Source organism: Dendrobates tinctorius, unplaced genomic scaffold, assembly GCF_039654945.1.
Source record: "Dendrobates tinctorius isolate UK_male_01 unplaced genomic scaffold, ASM3965494v1 ptg000064l, whole genome shotgun sequence".
NCBI classification, from domain to species: Eukaryota; Metazoa; Chordata; class Amphibia; order Anura; family Dendrobatidae; genus Dendrobates; species Dendrobates tinctorius.
This window is the reverse complement of record NW_027361732.1, coordinates 8,073,683-8,089,210: the sequence shown is the minus strand read 5'-3', so window position 1 is coordinate 8,089,210 and position 15,528 is coordinate 8,073,683. Positions and strand designations below refer to the sequence as shown.

The following is a 15,528-nucleotide window of genomic DNA, read 5'->3' as shown; positions in this document are numbered from 1 at the left end:
CATGTGCGGAGGAGACGGAGAAATTAATTTTTCCATCTCCTCCATTGTTGGCATCCATGGCGATTGCCCTGCAATCGTGTGACATCCGAGTGCAGTGTGATGTTTCACACTCACTCGCAGACTGTATGGGTGCGTGCGATATGGCATGAGAAAATAATCGCAGATGGGAGCTACACCATAGTTTAACATTTGGCCAAGTGCAAAGCGATTTTTTTTATTGGATTGCATTAGTCTGAATGCATCGCAAGTGCAGTTTTGATAAAATCACTTTTGCTGCAGATCTACAAGTTTTCTAAATACTGAGCTCTGTATATTCCCACGCACAGCACTGATTGGCAACTTTCTGAGTGCACTGTGCATAGGCAGAAAGCTGCCTATCAATGCAGGGGCATGGCTGGACTATATAGCAGCACATATAAAAGTCCTTTAAAGATAATCTCCTGTTGATAAACTGTGATTTTATAAAAACTACACTAAGCAGACCAGTTAGTGGCACATCAGTGGAATCAGTGTCCCTGTCTCTGTTATGCTGCTCTTAAATTAGTAGCAAACACATGGTGACATATTCCTTTTAAAGAGTAAAATGCAGGATTCAAGAATGACATCTGTATACTTGAATTAAAGTAGAACATGTCTGTGATTTTCTTTTGTAAACAATGGACCCTAATAAAAAACTGTTACATTATGATTTATCCATAAAAAAACAAATACCACACATACCAAAAGAATGTGTGACGGAACCCTTAAACTCAGTTTTTTCAGCAGTATAGAAGATTTTCATATCTTGTATTTCAGGTTTCTCAAAGCCCTGCTTATTCTGCATGCCTGGTTGTAATAAACATGCAGACATATCTGAGCCCAAACATGCTAATAAAATAAGAAATTTACAGAATCTGTGTGATGAAGGAGACATAAGAAGACTAGAAGTGTTGATAGAAACCTTCAAATATACAATAGTGTTATATTCTGATCATTCCTCAAGTAAAATGAACTGCACGAATGCAGTATACATACCTACACTGCTGGGTTCCAAATTCATTTTGTTTTTCATTTCTGTCACCTGTGCAAGAAAATAACAAATAGACATGATCGTAAAGGAGAAAGCATGCATGCTCTGACTATGAAACGCTATGAGCAGAGAAAAAAAATCTCACACACAGAAGGGAAATTCATCAAAGCCTTTATGTTAGTTTTCTGTTATATAAAAATTGCTAATTGTCGTTGCCACTTTTATATATATAATATATATATATATATATATATATATATATATATACACATACATAGGTCATTTCTGCCTCATCTCTAAAACATGGACAGGGCTTAGTGGAACAGATGGTAAGCAACACAGCCCTAACTAATACATATATATATATATATATATATATATATACTAGCTGTTTCCAGCCAGCTAACGCTCAGCTATCTAATTAGCGCTGCTGGTGATTAAACTAAAGTAAATAATGACAACATTCAATAGCGCTATCGCTATTAAATTAAAATGAAGTTAATAACAATAATAATCATTAAAAATCTGAATAATACTAATGATACATTTTATTCACAGTGTAAAATCAAAAGCAAACTGGATTCAGTAAGATGTGTGTTTTTTATTCATTCCATCATCTAAACAAATTTCATAACGAAACATAAATTAAGTTAAAATTTGTCTGTAAACACAATTAAATGTATAGTCATTTTCGTCATTTTCAAAGATCTTTCCTTGACTTCTACCAGGTACAATTTGAACTGAAAGACCTTTACAACTTGTTACTCTAGAGAATGCAGTGTATAACTGACCATGTGAGAATACAGGATCAGGTAGGAGAATGCCAATCTTATCAAATGTGGTGATGTGGTGGGGGGCTTGATTATGTGTGGTGATGTGGTGGGGGGGCGGGATTATGTGTGGTGATGTGGTGGGGGCGGGATTATGTGTGGTGATGTGGTGGGGGCGGGATTATGTGTGGTGATGGGATGGGATTATGTGTGGTGATGTGGTGGGGGGGCGGGATTATGTGTGGTGATGTGGTGGGGGGGCGGGATTATGTGTGGTGATGTGGTGGGGGCGGGATTATGTGTGGTGATGTGGTGGGGGGCGGGATTATGTGTGGTGATGTGGTGGGGGCGAGATTATGTGTGGTGATGTGGTGGGGGCGGGATTATGTGTGGTGATGTGGTGGGGGGCGGGATTATGTGTGGTGATGTGGTGGGGGGCGGGATTATGTGTGGTGATGTGGTGGGGGGTGGGATTATGTGTGGTGATGTGGTGGGGGGCGGGATTGTGTGTGGTGATGTGGTGTGGGGGCCGGATTGTGTGTGGTGATGTGGTGGGGGTGGGATTGTGTGTGGTAATGTGGTGGGGGGGCGGGATTGTGTGTGGTAATGTGGTGGGGGGGCGGGATGGTGTGTGGTAATGTGGTGGGGGCGGAATTGTGTGTGGTAATGGGGTGGGGGGCGGGATTGTGTGTGGTAATGGGGTGGGGGGCGGAATTATGTGTGGTGATGTGGGGGGAGGAGCTACTGTGCAGGGGTGGGATTAGCGAGTAATCACGTTGCCTCTTATATATATATATAAACACACTGCTCAAAAAATAAAGGGACCACTTAAACAACAGAATATAACTCCAAATAAATCAAACTTCTGTGAAATCAAACTTTCCACTTAGGAAGCAACACTGATTGACTATCAATTTCACATGCTGTTGTGCAAATGGAATAGGCAACAGATGGAAATTATTGGCAATTATCTAAACACCCTCAATAAAGGAGTGGTTTTGCAGGTGGGGACCACAGACCACATCTCAGTACCAATGCTTTCTGGCTGATGTTTTGGTCACTTTTGAAGCTGTGGCAAGAAGGTTTGCTGTATCTGTCAGCGTAGTGTCCAGAGGCTGGAGGCGTTACCAGGAGACAGGCCAGTACACCAGGAAACATGGAGAGGGCCATAGGAGGGCAACAACCCAGCAGCAGGACCGCTACCTCAGTCTTTGTGCAAGGAGGAACAGGAAGAGCATTGCCAGAGCCCTGCAAAATGACCTCCAGCAAGCCACAAATGTGCATGTGTCTGCACAAATGGTTAGAAACTGACTCCATGAGGATGGACTGAGTGCCCGACATCCCCAGATGGGGGTACAATTTGAACTGAAAGACCTTTACAACTTGTTACTCTAGAGAATGCAGTGTATAACTGACCATGTGAGAATACAGGATCAGGTAGGAGAATGCCAATCTTATCAAATGTGGTGATGTGGTGGGGGGCTTGATTATGTGTGGTGATGTGGTGGGGGGGTGGGATTATGTGTGGTGATGTGGTGGGGGGCAGGATTATGTGTGGTGATGGGATGGGATTATGTGTGGTGATGTGGTGGGGGGGCGGGATTATGTGTGGTGATGTGGTGGGGGCGGGATTATGTGTGGTGATGTGGTGGGGGGCGGGATTATGTGTGGTGATGTGGTGGGGGGCGAGATTATGTGTGGTGATGTGGTGGGGGGCGGGATTATGTGTGGTGATGTGGTTGGGGGCGGGATTATGTGTGGTGATGTGGTGGGGGTGGGATTATGTGTGGTGATGTGGTGGGGGGCGGGATTATGTGTGGTGATGTGGTGGGGGGGCGGGATTGTGTGTGGTGATGTGGTGTGGGGGCCGGATTGTGTGTGGTAATGTGGTGGGGGGCGGAATTATGTGTGGTGATGTGGGGGAAGGAGCTACTGTGCAGGGGTGGGATTAGCGAGTAATCACGTTGCCTCTTATATATATAAACACACTGCTCAAAAAATAAAGGGAACACTTAAACAACAGAATATAACTCCAAATAAATCAAACTTCTGTGAAATCAAACTTTCCACTTAGGAAGCAACACTGATTGACTATCAATTTCACATGCTGTTGTGAAAATGGAATAGGCAACAGATGGAAATTATTGGCAATTATCTAAACACCCTCAATAAAGGAGTGGTTCTGCAGGTGGGGACCACAGACCACATCTCAGTACCAATGCTTTCTGGCTGATGTTTTGGTCACTTTTGAAGCTGTGGCAAGAAGGTTTGCTGTATCTGTCAGCGTAGTGTCCAGAGGCTGGAGGCGTTACCAGGAGACAGGCCAGTACACCAGGAAACATGGAGGGGGCCATAGGAGGGCAACAACCCAGCAGCAGGACCGCTACCTCAGTCTTTGTGCAAGGAGGAACAGGAAGAGCATTGCCAGAGCCCTGCAAAATGACCTCCAGCAAGCCACAAATGTGCATGTGTCTGCACAAATGGTTAGAAACTGACTCCATGAGGATGGACTGAGTGCCCGACGTCCCCAGATGGGGGTTGTGCTCACAGCCCAACACCGTGCAGCATGCTTGGCATTTACTACAGAACACCAGGATTGGCAAATTCGCCACTGGCGCCCTGAGCTCTTCACAGATGAAAGCAGGTTCACACTGAGCACATGTGACAGAGGCTGGAGATGCCGTGGAGAGCAATCTGCTGCCTGCAACATCCAGCAAGATCGGTTTGGCAGTGGGTCAGTAATCGTGTGGTGTGGCATTTCTGTGGCAAATGCCAAGCATCCTGCACGATGTTGGGCTGTGAGCACAACCCCCATCTGTGGACGTCGGGCACTCAGACCATCCTCATGGAGTCGGTTTCTAACCGTTTGTGCAGGCACATGCACATTTGTCGCCTGCTAGAGGTCATTTTGCAGGGCTCTGGCAGTGCTCCTTATGTCCTTTTGGAACTTAATGTTAGGCGTTGGATTCCTGCAGCGGCTCAACAGGAATCCAGAGCCTCACATTCTGCGGTCTCCCATTATGTATCGACCGCAGAGGAGATTGCTCAGCAGTCCCGGCGTCCCAGATGCTTTGCCCAGTCCAGACTCTGTGGGTCTGGCAGTTGCTGCCACCTTTGGGTCAGCAATAGCAATGCAGGCTGCTCAGCAGCAAATCGCTCCAGAGGCTAAGTCCCTCCGTCGCTCTACTGGGCATGCTCACGAGACGATCTCCCATTGGAGATGGGGAGTCACATGCCCATGTCCTTCTCATGATCTGATTGGTCCATCTCAGGGATCTGGAAGCTTCCGGAAGGTCCCGGCTATAAAAGGTTCGCATGGCTGCTTGACCATGTGCTAGTATAGTCTCTAGTTGCTTACTGTGTGAATGATGATGGATGCATGAACCTGCCACGTTTGGGTCAGCAATAGCAATGCAGTCTGCTCAGCAGCAAATCGCTCCAGAGGCTAAGTCCCTCCTTCGCTCTACTGGGCATGCTCACGAGACGATCTTTCATTGGAGATCGGGAGTCACATGCCCAGGCCTTTCTCATGATCTGATTGGTCCATCTCAGGGAACTGGAGGCTTCCGGAAGGTCCCGGCTATAAAAGGTTCACATGGCCGCTCGGCCATGCGCTAGTATAGTCTCTAGTTGCTTACTGTGTGAATGATGATGGATGAATGAACCTGCGAATGACTCATTAAGATCCCCTCCCTCTGATATTACGAGTGTGTATAGGGACTTAGGTTTAGAGTCAGCGCCAGCCAGTGGCAAGCTACTAGCCACATTATCATCCTCCACAGTGCTAGAGTCCGACAGTGTGCCTGCTACCGGGCATTGTCGATTAGCGACAGTGTCTGTAGCCGCGCTGCAGTCTGCAGCTCTGCACGCACAGTAGGTCTAGATGGACTCTGACCCTTAGCTTTTTGTGTTTAACACTTAGGCGTTTCTGTGAATAAACAGAGATCGCTAGCGCACCCCGGGTGACGTCTAACCCGCGTGCGTTATATCGCCTTATTACACATCCGCCATTATCTAGCAGAAGTGTTTACACCTTCTGCACGGTGGACCCCAGGCGGCAAATGCACTTTGCGTTATTTAATATTTAGTGCGTTCCGCCGTCCCTAACATTATACTAACACCAGGGTCTGGCTAGTAATGGCGGACCAGCAGCAGCTACTGCAGTACATTCGGCAGCTGGAGGGCAGGTTGGCTACTCTCAAGAGTGCCACCTCAGCTGCGAAGTTTACTGAGGCTGCTGCTCAGACAGTCGTAGAGGCTGTCTCACTTGTGTCCACGTCCATGCCTGCGCTGACAGTTTCCCACCTCCCGTTGCCCGATAAATTTTCTGGTGACAGCGCCTCCTGCAGGGGTTTCGTGAGCCAGAGCTCTATCCAGCTTGAGTTACTGGCTGCACGATTCCCTACGGAAAAGGCTAAGGTGGGGTTTATAGCTTCCCTTCTGTCGGGCAGGGCGTTGGAGTGGGCCATGCCACTGTGGGAGCGTGGTGACCCAGAGGTTCAGACCGCTGCTCAGTTCTTAACATCCCTAAAGCAGGTCTTCTTGGGGCCACGGGTCACTCACGACACCTGTTGTGAGCTCATTTTCGGGTTTGCCTCTGGCTACTGGTGAGGGTTATGGAGCTGGCTGTGCTGACAGAGGAGTAGTGAGTTCTCCATCTGGACTCCCTCTGTTGGTGAAGGGAGGTAATGAAGCTGATCTGAATGGCAGAGACCAGCCACCTGAGGAAGAGGACTGCGATTGGACATCAGGAGTTTCTGATTGGATTTAAGGCAGCCGACTCCCTAGTTTCTTGCTGGTGATTTTTTTTGACTGTGGCTTCTGGTTTCCAGTTTGGTTCCTGCCTTCCTAAAGCTAAGTTTTCTCTGCTATTGTTCATATGAGTTTTCATCTGGTTTACTTAGTTTTTGTGTTCAGCCAGCCATGGCTGGGACTGGGCTGAATCCCCATTTTGTCTCTGATCAGTTGATCTCTTTTGCTCGGTCTTCAGAATATACCTGAGTGCTGATATAGTGACCTTTTTCTATCAGACGTGTTGGACATTTTTTTTGGCAGGGTTTTTTGCATGATTGCAGACAGCAGCTTTTCTTTCCTGTCCTTTCTAGTTAGTGAGGGCCCCATCGTTTGCTCAGCCTATCTTTCTATCTGTGTCTGTTTTTTCACCTTGTTTCACCAACAATACATGTTGGGGGCTGTCTATTGCTTTGGGGTCTGCTCTGGGGCTGTTTAGATTTTCCCTTTCTTTCTTTAGGCTTATTTAGTTCTCCGGCCGTGATGAGGCATCTAAGACCACCGTAGGCACTCTCCTCGGCTACTGCTAGTTGTTGTGGATAGGATCAGGGGTCTGCAATCCGCTAGTTACCAACCTCTCCGGTTTTCTGGACTTAGCTTGCTTTTTGTTTTTTCCTCCTCGGTGACTCATTCATAACAGACACCTCTCTCCAGCTACTAGCGTTAACTCAGGGATCCCTCTCGGTCAGCCAGTACGCCGTCCGTTTCTGGACAGTGGCTTCCGAGCTGGAATGGTCTGATAAAACCCTCATCCCTGTGTTTTGGAGAGGTTTTGGCAGAGCATGTTAAGGATGCTCTATCTACCAGAGAGGTTCCCATAAGTCTGGAAGAGCTGATTGCCATTTCCACCTGCATCGATCTCCGTTTTTCAGAGCGTGGGCTGGAGCGTGCTCAATCCAGACGGCTGGTTAGCTTGGATCCCAACCTCTTTGAACCTCTAGAACCACCCGAGCCAGAGAGTTTACCTCCAGAGCCCATGGAAGTGTCCCGCGCTGGCCTCAAGACGTGTCCGGCACAAAGCTCCACATGCTGTTACCAGTGTCGACAGTCTGGTCACCTGGCTAACAGGTGTTCGCAGCGGCCGAAAAAACAATTGCGTCCACTGGTAATTGGTGGGGGTCTATTTGCTATGGAGACCTTCTCCCCCAAACCGGCGCTCCAAGGGACGTTAGATAGTGGTGATTCCTCTTGGGAGGTACAGGTCACGGTGGACTCCGGGGCAGGAGGGAACTTTATGTCTTCGTCCTTCGCCCAACAGCATGCTATCCCATTGGTACCACTTCCTCACCCAGTGCCCATCAGGGTGGTCAACGGGGTGACCTTATCATCCCAGATTACCCACCAAACAGCACCCCTTAGGCTCTCAATTTCACTGTCTCACCAGGAGACGCTTTCCCTGCTCATTATGCCAGAGGACATCGATTAGGTACTCCTTGAGGTTCCCTGGCTCCGTTGCCATTCCCCTCATATAGATTGGTCCTCAGGGAGAATACTGGGATGGAGCAAAAACAGTGTGGGAAGGTGCATGAGGGAAAGCGTCCAAGTAGCCTCTGTGGAGGTACCTGCGGATCTTTCCGCGCCCCATACTGGGAGTCTGAAGACCGTGGCTCCGGTCGTCCTCGGTGCCGCCGGGCAAGACCTTTGTCCCGCCTCACTTACGGTCCAAGGTTCTAGCGTGGGCACACGCGTCCAGGGTGGGTGGTCACTTTGGCTACAAGCAGACCACAAAACTCCTGGCAAGGTCTTATTGATGGCCGCACAGGGTTCGGGACACTAAAAAATACATTCAGGCATGCGCCTCTTGTGCTCGGAGCAGCTCCTGTAAACAGAGGCCGGCTGGGTCACTGTATCCCTTGCCGGTGGCAGACCGGGCAGTGGAGGTTCGCGACGGTTTGAGTCACACCCCACATGCCACTCAAGCCTCTAAAGAGAGAATGAAGATGCCCGCTGGCACACATTGGCGCCCCGCTCCAATTTCTGCTCCTGGCAACTTAGCTATCCCTGACGCCTTCCACGTGTCCCTTCTCAAACCTGTACACAAGTCCCAGTTTTCCGAGTCATCTTCCGGGACATCAGAATTGTCTTCGGACGAGTCGGAGGCCTATGCCTCTGCAGGACACAAGGTGGTACATGGCAAATTTTTTTTTGATGGATTGGAAGGCTCAGGGGGAGGGGACCCTATGAGGGGGGTAATGTTAGGCGTCTGGTTCCTGCAGCGGCTCAACAGGAATCCTGAGCCTCACATTCTGCGGTCTCCCATTATCTATCGACCGCAGAGGAGATTGCTCAGCAGTCCCGGCGTCCCAGATGCTCTGACCAGTCCTGCAGTTGCACCTTTGGGTCAGCAATAGCAATGCAGGCTGCTCAGCAGCAAATCGCTCCAGAGGCTAAGTCCCTCCTTCGCTCTACTGGGCATGCTCACGAGACGATCTTTCATTGGAGATCGGGAGTCACATGCCCAGGTCCTTCTCATGATCTGATTGGTCCATCTCAGGGATCTGGAGGCTTCCGGAAGGTCCCGGCTATAAAAGGTTCACATGGCCGCTCGGCCATGCGCTAGTATAGTCTCTAGTTGCTTACTGTGTGAATGATGATGGATGAATGAACCTGCGAATGACTCATTAAGATCCCCTCCCTCTGATATTACGAGTGTGTTTAGGGACTTAGGTTTAGAGTCAGCGCCAGCCAGTGGCAAGCTACTAGCCACATTAGCATCCTCCACAGTGCTAGCATCCGACAGTGCGCCTGCTACCGGGCATTGCCGATTAGCGGCAGTGTCTGTCGCCGCGCTGCAGTCTGCAGCTCCTCTTGACGTCCGCAGTTGCGACGCCGCACGCACGGTAGGTCTAGACGGACTCTGACCCTCAGTCTTTTGCGTCTCTGTGAATAAACAGAGATCGCTCAGCGCACCCCGGGTGATGTCTAACCCACGTGCGTTATATCGCCTTATTACACATCCGCCATTATCTAGCAGCAGTGTTTACACCTTCTGCACGGTGGACCCCGGGCGGTGAACGCTTAAAGCCTAAATAGACATGTTAATAATGTGCAAATTATAAAGATATGGAAACAACTTTTTCTAAACATCTTCATTTACTTAGTAACAAGTCATGTACAGAAATACAGGCTCTTTCTACACTTTGACATGTTGTCAACCAATGTGAAAGTCTCTTCATAGTTTCCCACATCAAATATAAACCAGTCTTCAGACAAGACAAAATCCAGACTCATCATGGAAGATGATAGACCTCCATTCCAGCCTCCATTGTCCTCTTACTGTGTGTAAGTGCAGGTATTTATGTGCCTCCATCATACTCACAATTAATACTCAATAAATCTTGTTTACTCAATAAATCAAGAAGATATTTTCAAAATTGTGTTTCCATTTTCTCATGATTTGCATAACATTAAAGTGTCTATCTATCCTGTGATTTCCACAAGTTTTCCTTCTTTGTGTAGCAGTTTCAATACTGAGGAGTGAATTTTAAAATCCATTTCACACTTCATACATATTGTAAAAGTCAGGAATTGGTCACATTGCGGATTTCAGCAAGAACTGGACAAATCTGAGTAAATAAATTCCAGACAGTGGATCATATAATGGTACTAGAAAATATTAAAAAATAACACTTCATAATGAAGCATATTGTATATGTATTATTTGTCATTTAACGTTGTTGCTTTGGTAAAGTGTAGCAGTTACTTTTATTTCTGTTGGATGTGCCTTTATTCATTTTGGTGGTCATTTGTCCATGACTTATAGAACATATTTTGTTGCCTTTATCTGGATAGTATTATCATAGGTCAATCCATTACTCCTATTTCTTGATATACAGTGCTTTGAAAAAGTATCCATACCCCATGCACTTTCACACATTTTTTTTCACGTTACACCCACAAACCTAAATGTATTTTATTGTGATTTTATGTGATATAATAACACAAAGTAGCAAGGATTCATGAGATGTAAAGGAAATGTTACATAGTTTGCTAATTAGTTTCAAAATATAAATCTGAAAATTATGACATTCATTTATATTCAGCCCCCTGTAGTCTGAGATCCCTAAATAATATCCTGAGTAAACAATTGCTTCCAGAAATCACATAGTTAGTAACATGAGTCCACCTATGTGTAATTTGTTCTCAATATAACAGCAGCTGTTCTGTGAAGGTGTCAGAAGTTTGTTTGAGAACATTAGATATCAAACAGCATTATGAAAACCAAGGAACACACCAGACAAGAGTAAAGCAGGGTTAGGTTATAAAAAAAATAGCCCAAGCTCTGAACATCTCATGGAGCACTGTTGAAACCATCATCCAAAAATGGAAGGAATATGGCACAACTACAAGCTTACCAAGACATGGCCATCCTCCTAAACTGACTTCCTAAGCAATGGGGGAACACTAATTAGAGAATCGGCCAAGAGGCCCATTGTCCTTCTGTATGAGCTGCAGAGATCCACAGCTCAGGGGAAAGAATTTGTTCATGTGACAACTATTAGTCACATATGCCACAAATCTGGCCTTTATGAAAAAGTAGTAAGAAGAAAGCAAGCTATAAGAAGCCCCATTTGCAGTTTACAAAAAGCCAAGTAGGGGACAAAGCTAGCATGTGTAGCATGTGGATGCTCTGGTCAGATGAAACCAAAGTAGAAGTCTTTGGGCTAAATATTATGTGTGATGGAAATTATCACAGCACATCCCCCTGCAAACACCATCCTCATCGTTGAACATGATGGCGGCAGCATCATGCTGTAGAGATGCTTTTCTTCAGCAGGGACAAGGAAGCAGGTCAGAGTTTAAGGGAAGATGGATAGATGGATGGAACTAAGTACAGGGGCAATCCTGGAGGAAAACCCATTAGAGGCTGCAAAGACTTGTGGATGGATAGTAACTTCACCATCCAGCAGGACAACAACCCTAAGCATACTGCCAGAGCTAGAATGGAATGGATTATATCAAAGCATATACATGTGTGTAATCCACACAGAAAAGAAGGTCGCTCTCTTCGGGATGAAGAAATATATAGCAGGTTTATTGACACATATAATACAAGTCAAGCCGGGGGAGTGACATACAGAGTGCAGGAAAGGCTGACAGCGGCCGTTTTGCGCTGTTCAAGGGACCCGTTGAAAGGCTTGAACAGAGCGAAACGGCCATTGTCAGCCTTTCCTGCACTCGGTATGTCACTCCCCCAGCTTGACATGTATTCTATGTGTCAATAAACCTGCTATATATTTCTTCATCCCGAAGAGTGCGACCTTCTTTTCTGTGTTGATTCCTAAGATTGGCTATTTTCAAGTCCGGCACCCGGGATTTCCAGTATTTGGTCCTCTGCATGCCGCATGCCACAGTGAATTTTACGGTAACAGCGGTGCCGTCCGCGTTTTTTTTTTTCCCTATTTACGATATATACATGTGTGTGATTGGATCAGTCAAAGTTTAGACCGACATCCCATTAAGAATACGTGGTAAGACTTGAAAATTCTTGTTCACAGACGCTCTCCATCCACTGAGCTAGAGCAAGTGTGCAAAGGTGGTAGAGACATACCTAAAAAAACTTGCAGCAGTAATTGCAGTGGAAGGTGGTCCTACACAGTGAACACAAATGCACATCACAATTTTCAGATTTTTTTTTTTCAATATTTAGAAAACCTTGTATCATTTCCTGAACACTTCACAAATACTTGCTATTTTGTGTTGGAATTCATATAAAATCCCAATAAAATACATTTAAGTTTGTTTAAGTTTGTGGGTGTGTAACAAAGTAGTCTATGCTCCCATGAAAGCAGTTTTGTATCTTAAATAAATTATTATTTTTGGATAACATATAAATATACTGTATCTCATCATAAAGCATTCATATGTGTATATCCTGCAGGTTTGAACATTGCGCAGAATGGGGAGAGCAGGTCCTTATTTGTAAAATTGAGTGGCCCCAGGCCAACTGACCTCTAACTATTTGCCAGCCCTCCTGTGGGAAAACATTTATTTTATCACTGCATAGTACATGAGGCACTAAGCAGTAAAATAGTAGAAGAGGACTAGGTCACAGCTCTGCCTTCAGGCTCGTGTCACATGAGTGTTTTATGGAACTTGTTACAGTAGTTCGCCCAGTCACGCAATGTATGGGAAATTCTATTTTCAACTACGCTTGCGCTATATGTTTTAGCTGAATAGCTCTTTTGCCAATTATTGGAAAATTGTGTGGGATATTTTTCAGTGTCTTTTGTTAAAAATTGCTGAAGTTTTACATCAAGTTTAGTTTTGCTACTGATTTGTAAAAAAAATAATGTATATACAATTTGTTTCCAATTACATGAGTGTTTCAATATCTTTCATGTTGGTTGCTCAAGAGACATACACCACAATAATTACAACCAAATGGAAAACATTTCCCCTTCTTGCAAATGCTACAGTATCAAATAACCAGTACAGTGCTAAAGCAGATACAGTATGTTCAGTAAAACTCATGGCTTTATCTCAGTTTGGATAATATTAGGTTATCCCCCGCCGATCAGTAGCAGTCTGACTGCTGGATCACTCATTCACCCACAATCCCATTCATTTGAATGAACCTGCACTGCTTTTCCACATACAGAGGATAGCCCTCAATTTTGCTATACAAGGAAGAAGTCGAAGGAACTATGGACCCTTCACTATAGTGATCATCCCTCATCAATGATCCTAGGGGTCAGACCCTCTGAAATCATAATGCCATGGCATAGCTTTGTAATATGCTAATATATTATTCGATTTTAATACCCCATGGACATATATATGAAATACCCTTGAATACACTTTTTCTTGTCAGCTCTTTATCCTGACCCAGTGAAATCTCTGGCAGAGAATTCTCCACTGGTTGACCAAATAAAAGAAAGTGTTGAAATCCAATATGCTCAAGCTTTTTTTCCTTTATGTCAAGTTACTGTTAGAGAACCCCTAAACTGTTGGCTGACTACACGGAAGTCAGTGAGTTTGATCATGATTTAGCTTTTGTATATTTGAAGCTTATAAAAAAGCAATTGTACTGAACGGTTTGATAGGGAAAACATAATTTTTAAGAGGGAGACATCCCTAAACTTCAATGACACTAAACAGTTTGAAATGTAGAAAATATAATATGTAATAAAATATAAGGCTGGGGTCACATAAGTGTTTTCTTTCACTGTCAGTGGCTCAGTCAGGGATTACATCCAAACAAAAAAAAACACAATGGAATAAACACCAGCTCGCCGGGTTGAACGAATCCTAGAATAAGGGTGCGGTGCACGGAGACTTCAGGCTGGTTTCCTCAGTGCGTAAACCATGAAAAAGAATTGGAAAATCCAGCAACTGCAAAAGTAATAAAACATCACATTTATTGGTAGATTAAAACATGAAAAAGAAAAATGTAAAAACCATGAGAGTTTAACGGTTGACGCGTTTCGAGCTACACTAGCTCTTAATCAAGAAAAAAGGATTTGGGTGTATGCGCTGACAGGACCATTGCCTATAATGATGCAGACAGAGCCACAGTCTACTCTGTCATGCATCATTGTCATCTGTTTATGCTTATTGGAGGTGGACATCAAGATGTAGTTGTCTGCGTCTTGATGCCCACATTCGATAAGTGTATATAGTCAAAAAAGATGTAAGACAGAGCACAATCTGACTGAGTCTGCATCATTATAGGAAATTGCTTTTTGAGCATATACATACAAATCTCGTTTTGCAAGGATTCGGACATAAGCCCACGACGGAGTCACTGACCATAAGAAAAAAACTACGTCTACCCAACCTAACACACCGTATCTTCCAATGTCTTCCAACGTTGTATTAGTTCCACATTCCACCAAGTCTTTTCCTTGAGTTTCAGGAGGTGATAGTCCTGTATTCTTTTTCAGTTCCTCTATCTGCTGGTTCTTCCTGATGTATTCCTCTACCTTTCGTCTTTCACCATCAAAAGAGTCGTATTCCAGTTCTAATTTGGTAACATTTTCCACTGTTAGATTACTCGGCCGTGGTGCTTGTTCTTTCATTGATCCATTCGATCTATTTGCCATTTGATTGCTCTTCTTTATGCTGCTCATGGTAGGGGTTCAGCAAAACTTTATAATGCCCATATCTATTCTGCAATAATAAAACAGTGAACACATTAATATTTAAGTCAGGGTCTATACAAAGAGAAATCTTGGCTAAACAACCATCATCCAAAGCATGTAATGACTGAAGATAAGTCAAACCATTCCTAGAAAACAAGTGCAAACACCCCTGCCAAAATCCATAAGTAATTTAGGAGAAAATAATAGTAGTAGAAACAGTTGGCAACTAGAACTTTTGTTCTCTTGGATGCCAATTCCGATTCTGATTACTTAATTATCACAACATGCAGCCATTCCTCAAGAGGATATGAAGTCTGAGATTTCCAACATTTAGCAATGATTAAAATGGTTTCCTACTTTATAAGGTGATGCTATATCATAGGATGTTTATGTGACCCTCACTGATTCTGAAAATGAAAGGGCTACAGTGCTGGTGTAACGTTGTACCTCCTTCACTGCTTCTCTTTGCACATTGTTGTCCAGCAATCTGCTGTGGAGGGTACTGCAGTACCAAACCTTTTGCTCCAATGGTGCCATCTGCACTTACATACGAAGTCAGTAGCATGGCAGTGCGGCTGTGTGAAGGAAGTGTTTTGTTTCAAAATAGAGTGAAAATTTTCATTGGAGGGATGCTCCTCTGAAAGAGGACCAAAATACAAAATATATGGAAAAGTAAACATTTATTAACGTAAAATCTGATTTTCTTCTTGGGTCGATTAGAGGTTTCACTGTTTAAAACCTAATGATAGAAAAGTTTAATATTTTAGAATAAAGGACTTATTATAAGAATAAAGCTATATTATGTAGCCAATTGAACTAGCTCAGACCATTGTATTATGGACGTTACAAAGAAAGCAGTTACTGTATGTTATTT

The 15,528-nt window shown here is 44.6% G+C and overlaps 1 protein-coding gene across 7 annotated transcripts in view; it reads right to left on the bottom strand.

Moving 5' to 3' along the window:
* Window positions 1-15,528, bottom strand: part of ERICH6B (glutamate rich 6B) — a 440,905-nt gene that overhangs the window by 302,933 nt on the left and 122,444 nt on the right. For 6 of the 7 annotated variants that reach the window (XM_073580272.1, XM_073580271.1, XM_073580276.1 and 3 more), the window contains exons 2-3: window positions 14,360-14,682; window positions 1,015-1,060 (exon numbers count right to left, since the gene is read on the bottom strand). In XM_073580272.1, the coding sequence (XP_073436373.1) occupies window positions 1,015-1,060; window positions 14,360-14,642 (329 nt within the window). In that variant the 5' untranslated portion in view covers window positions 14,643-14,682. The remainder of the gene's footprint in view (window positions 1-1,014; window positions 1,061-14,359; window positions 14,683-15,528) is intronic. The other variant, XM_073580274.1, reaches the window with a different exon arrangement.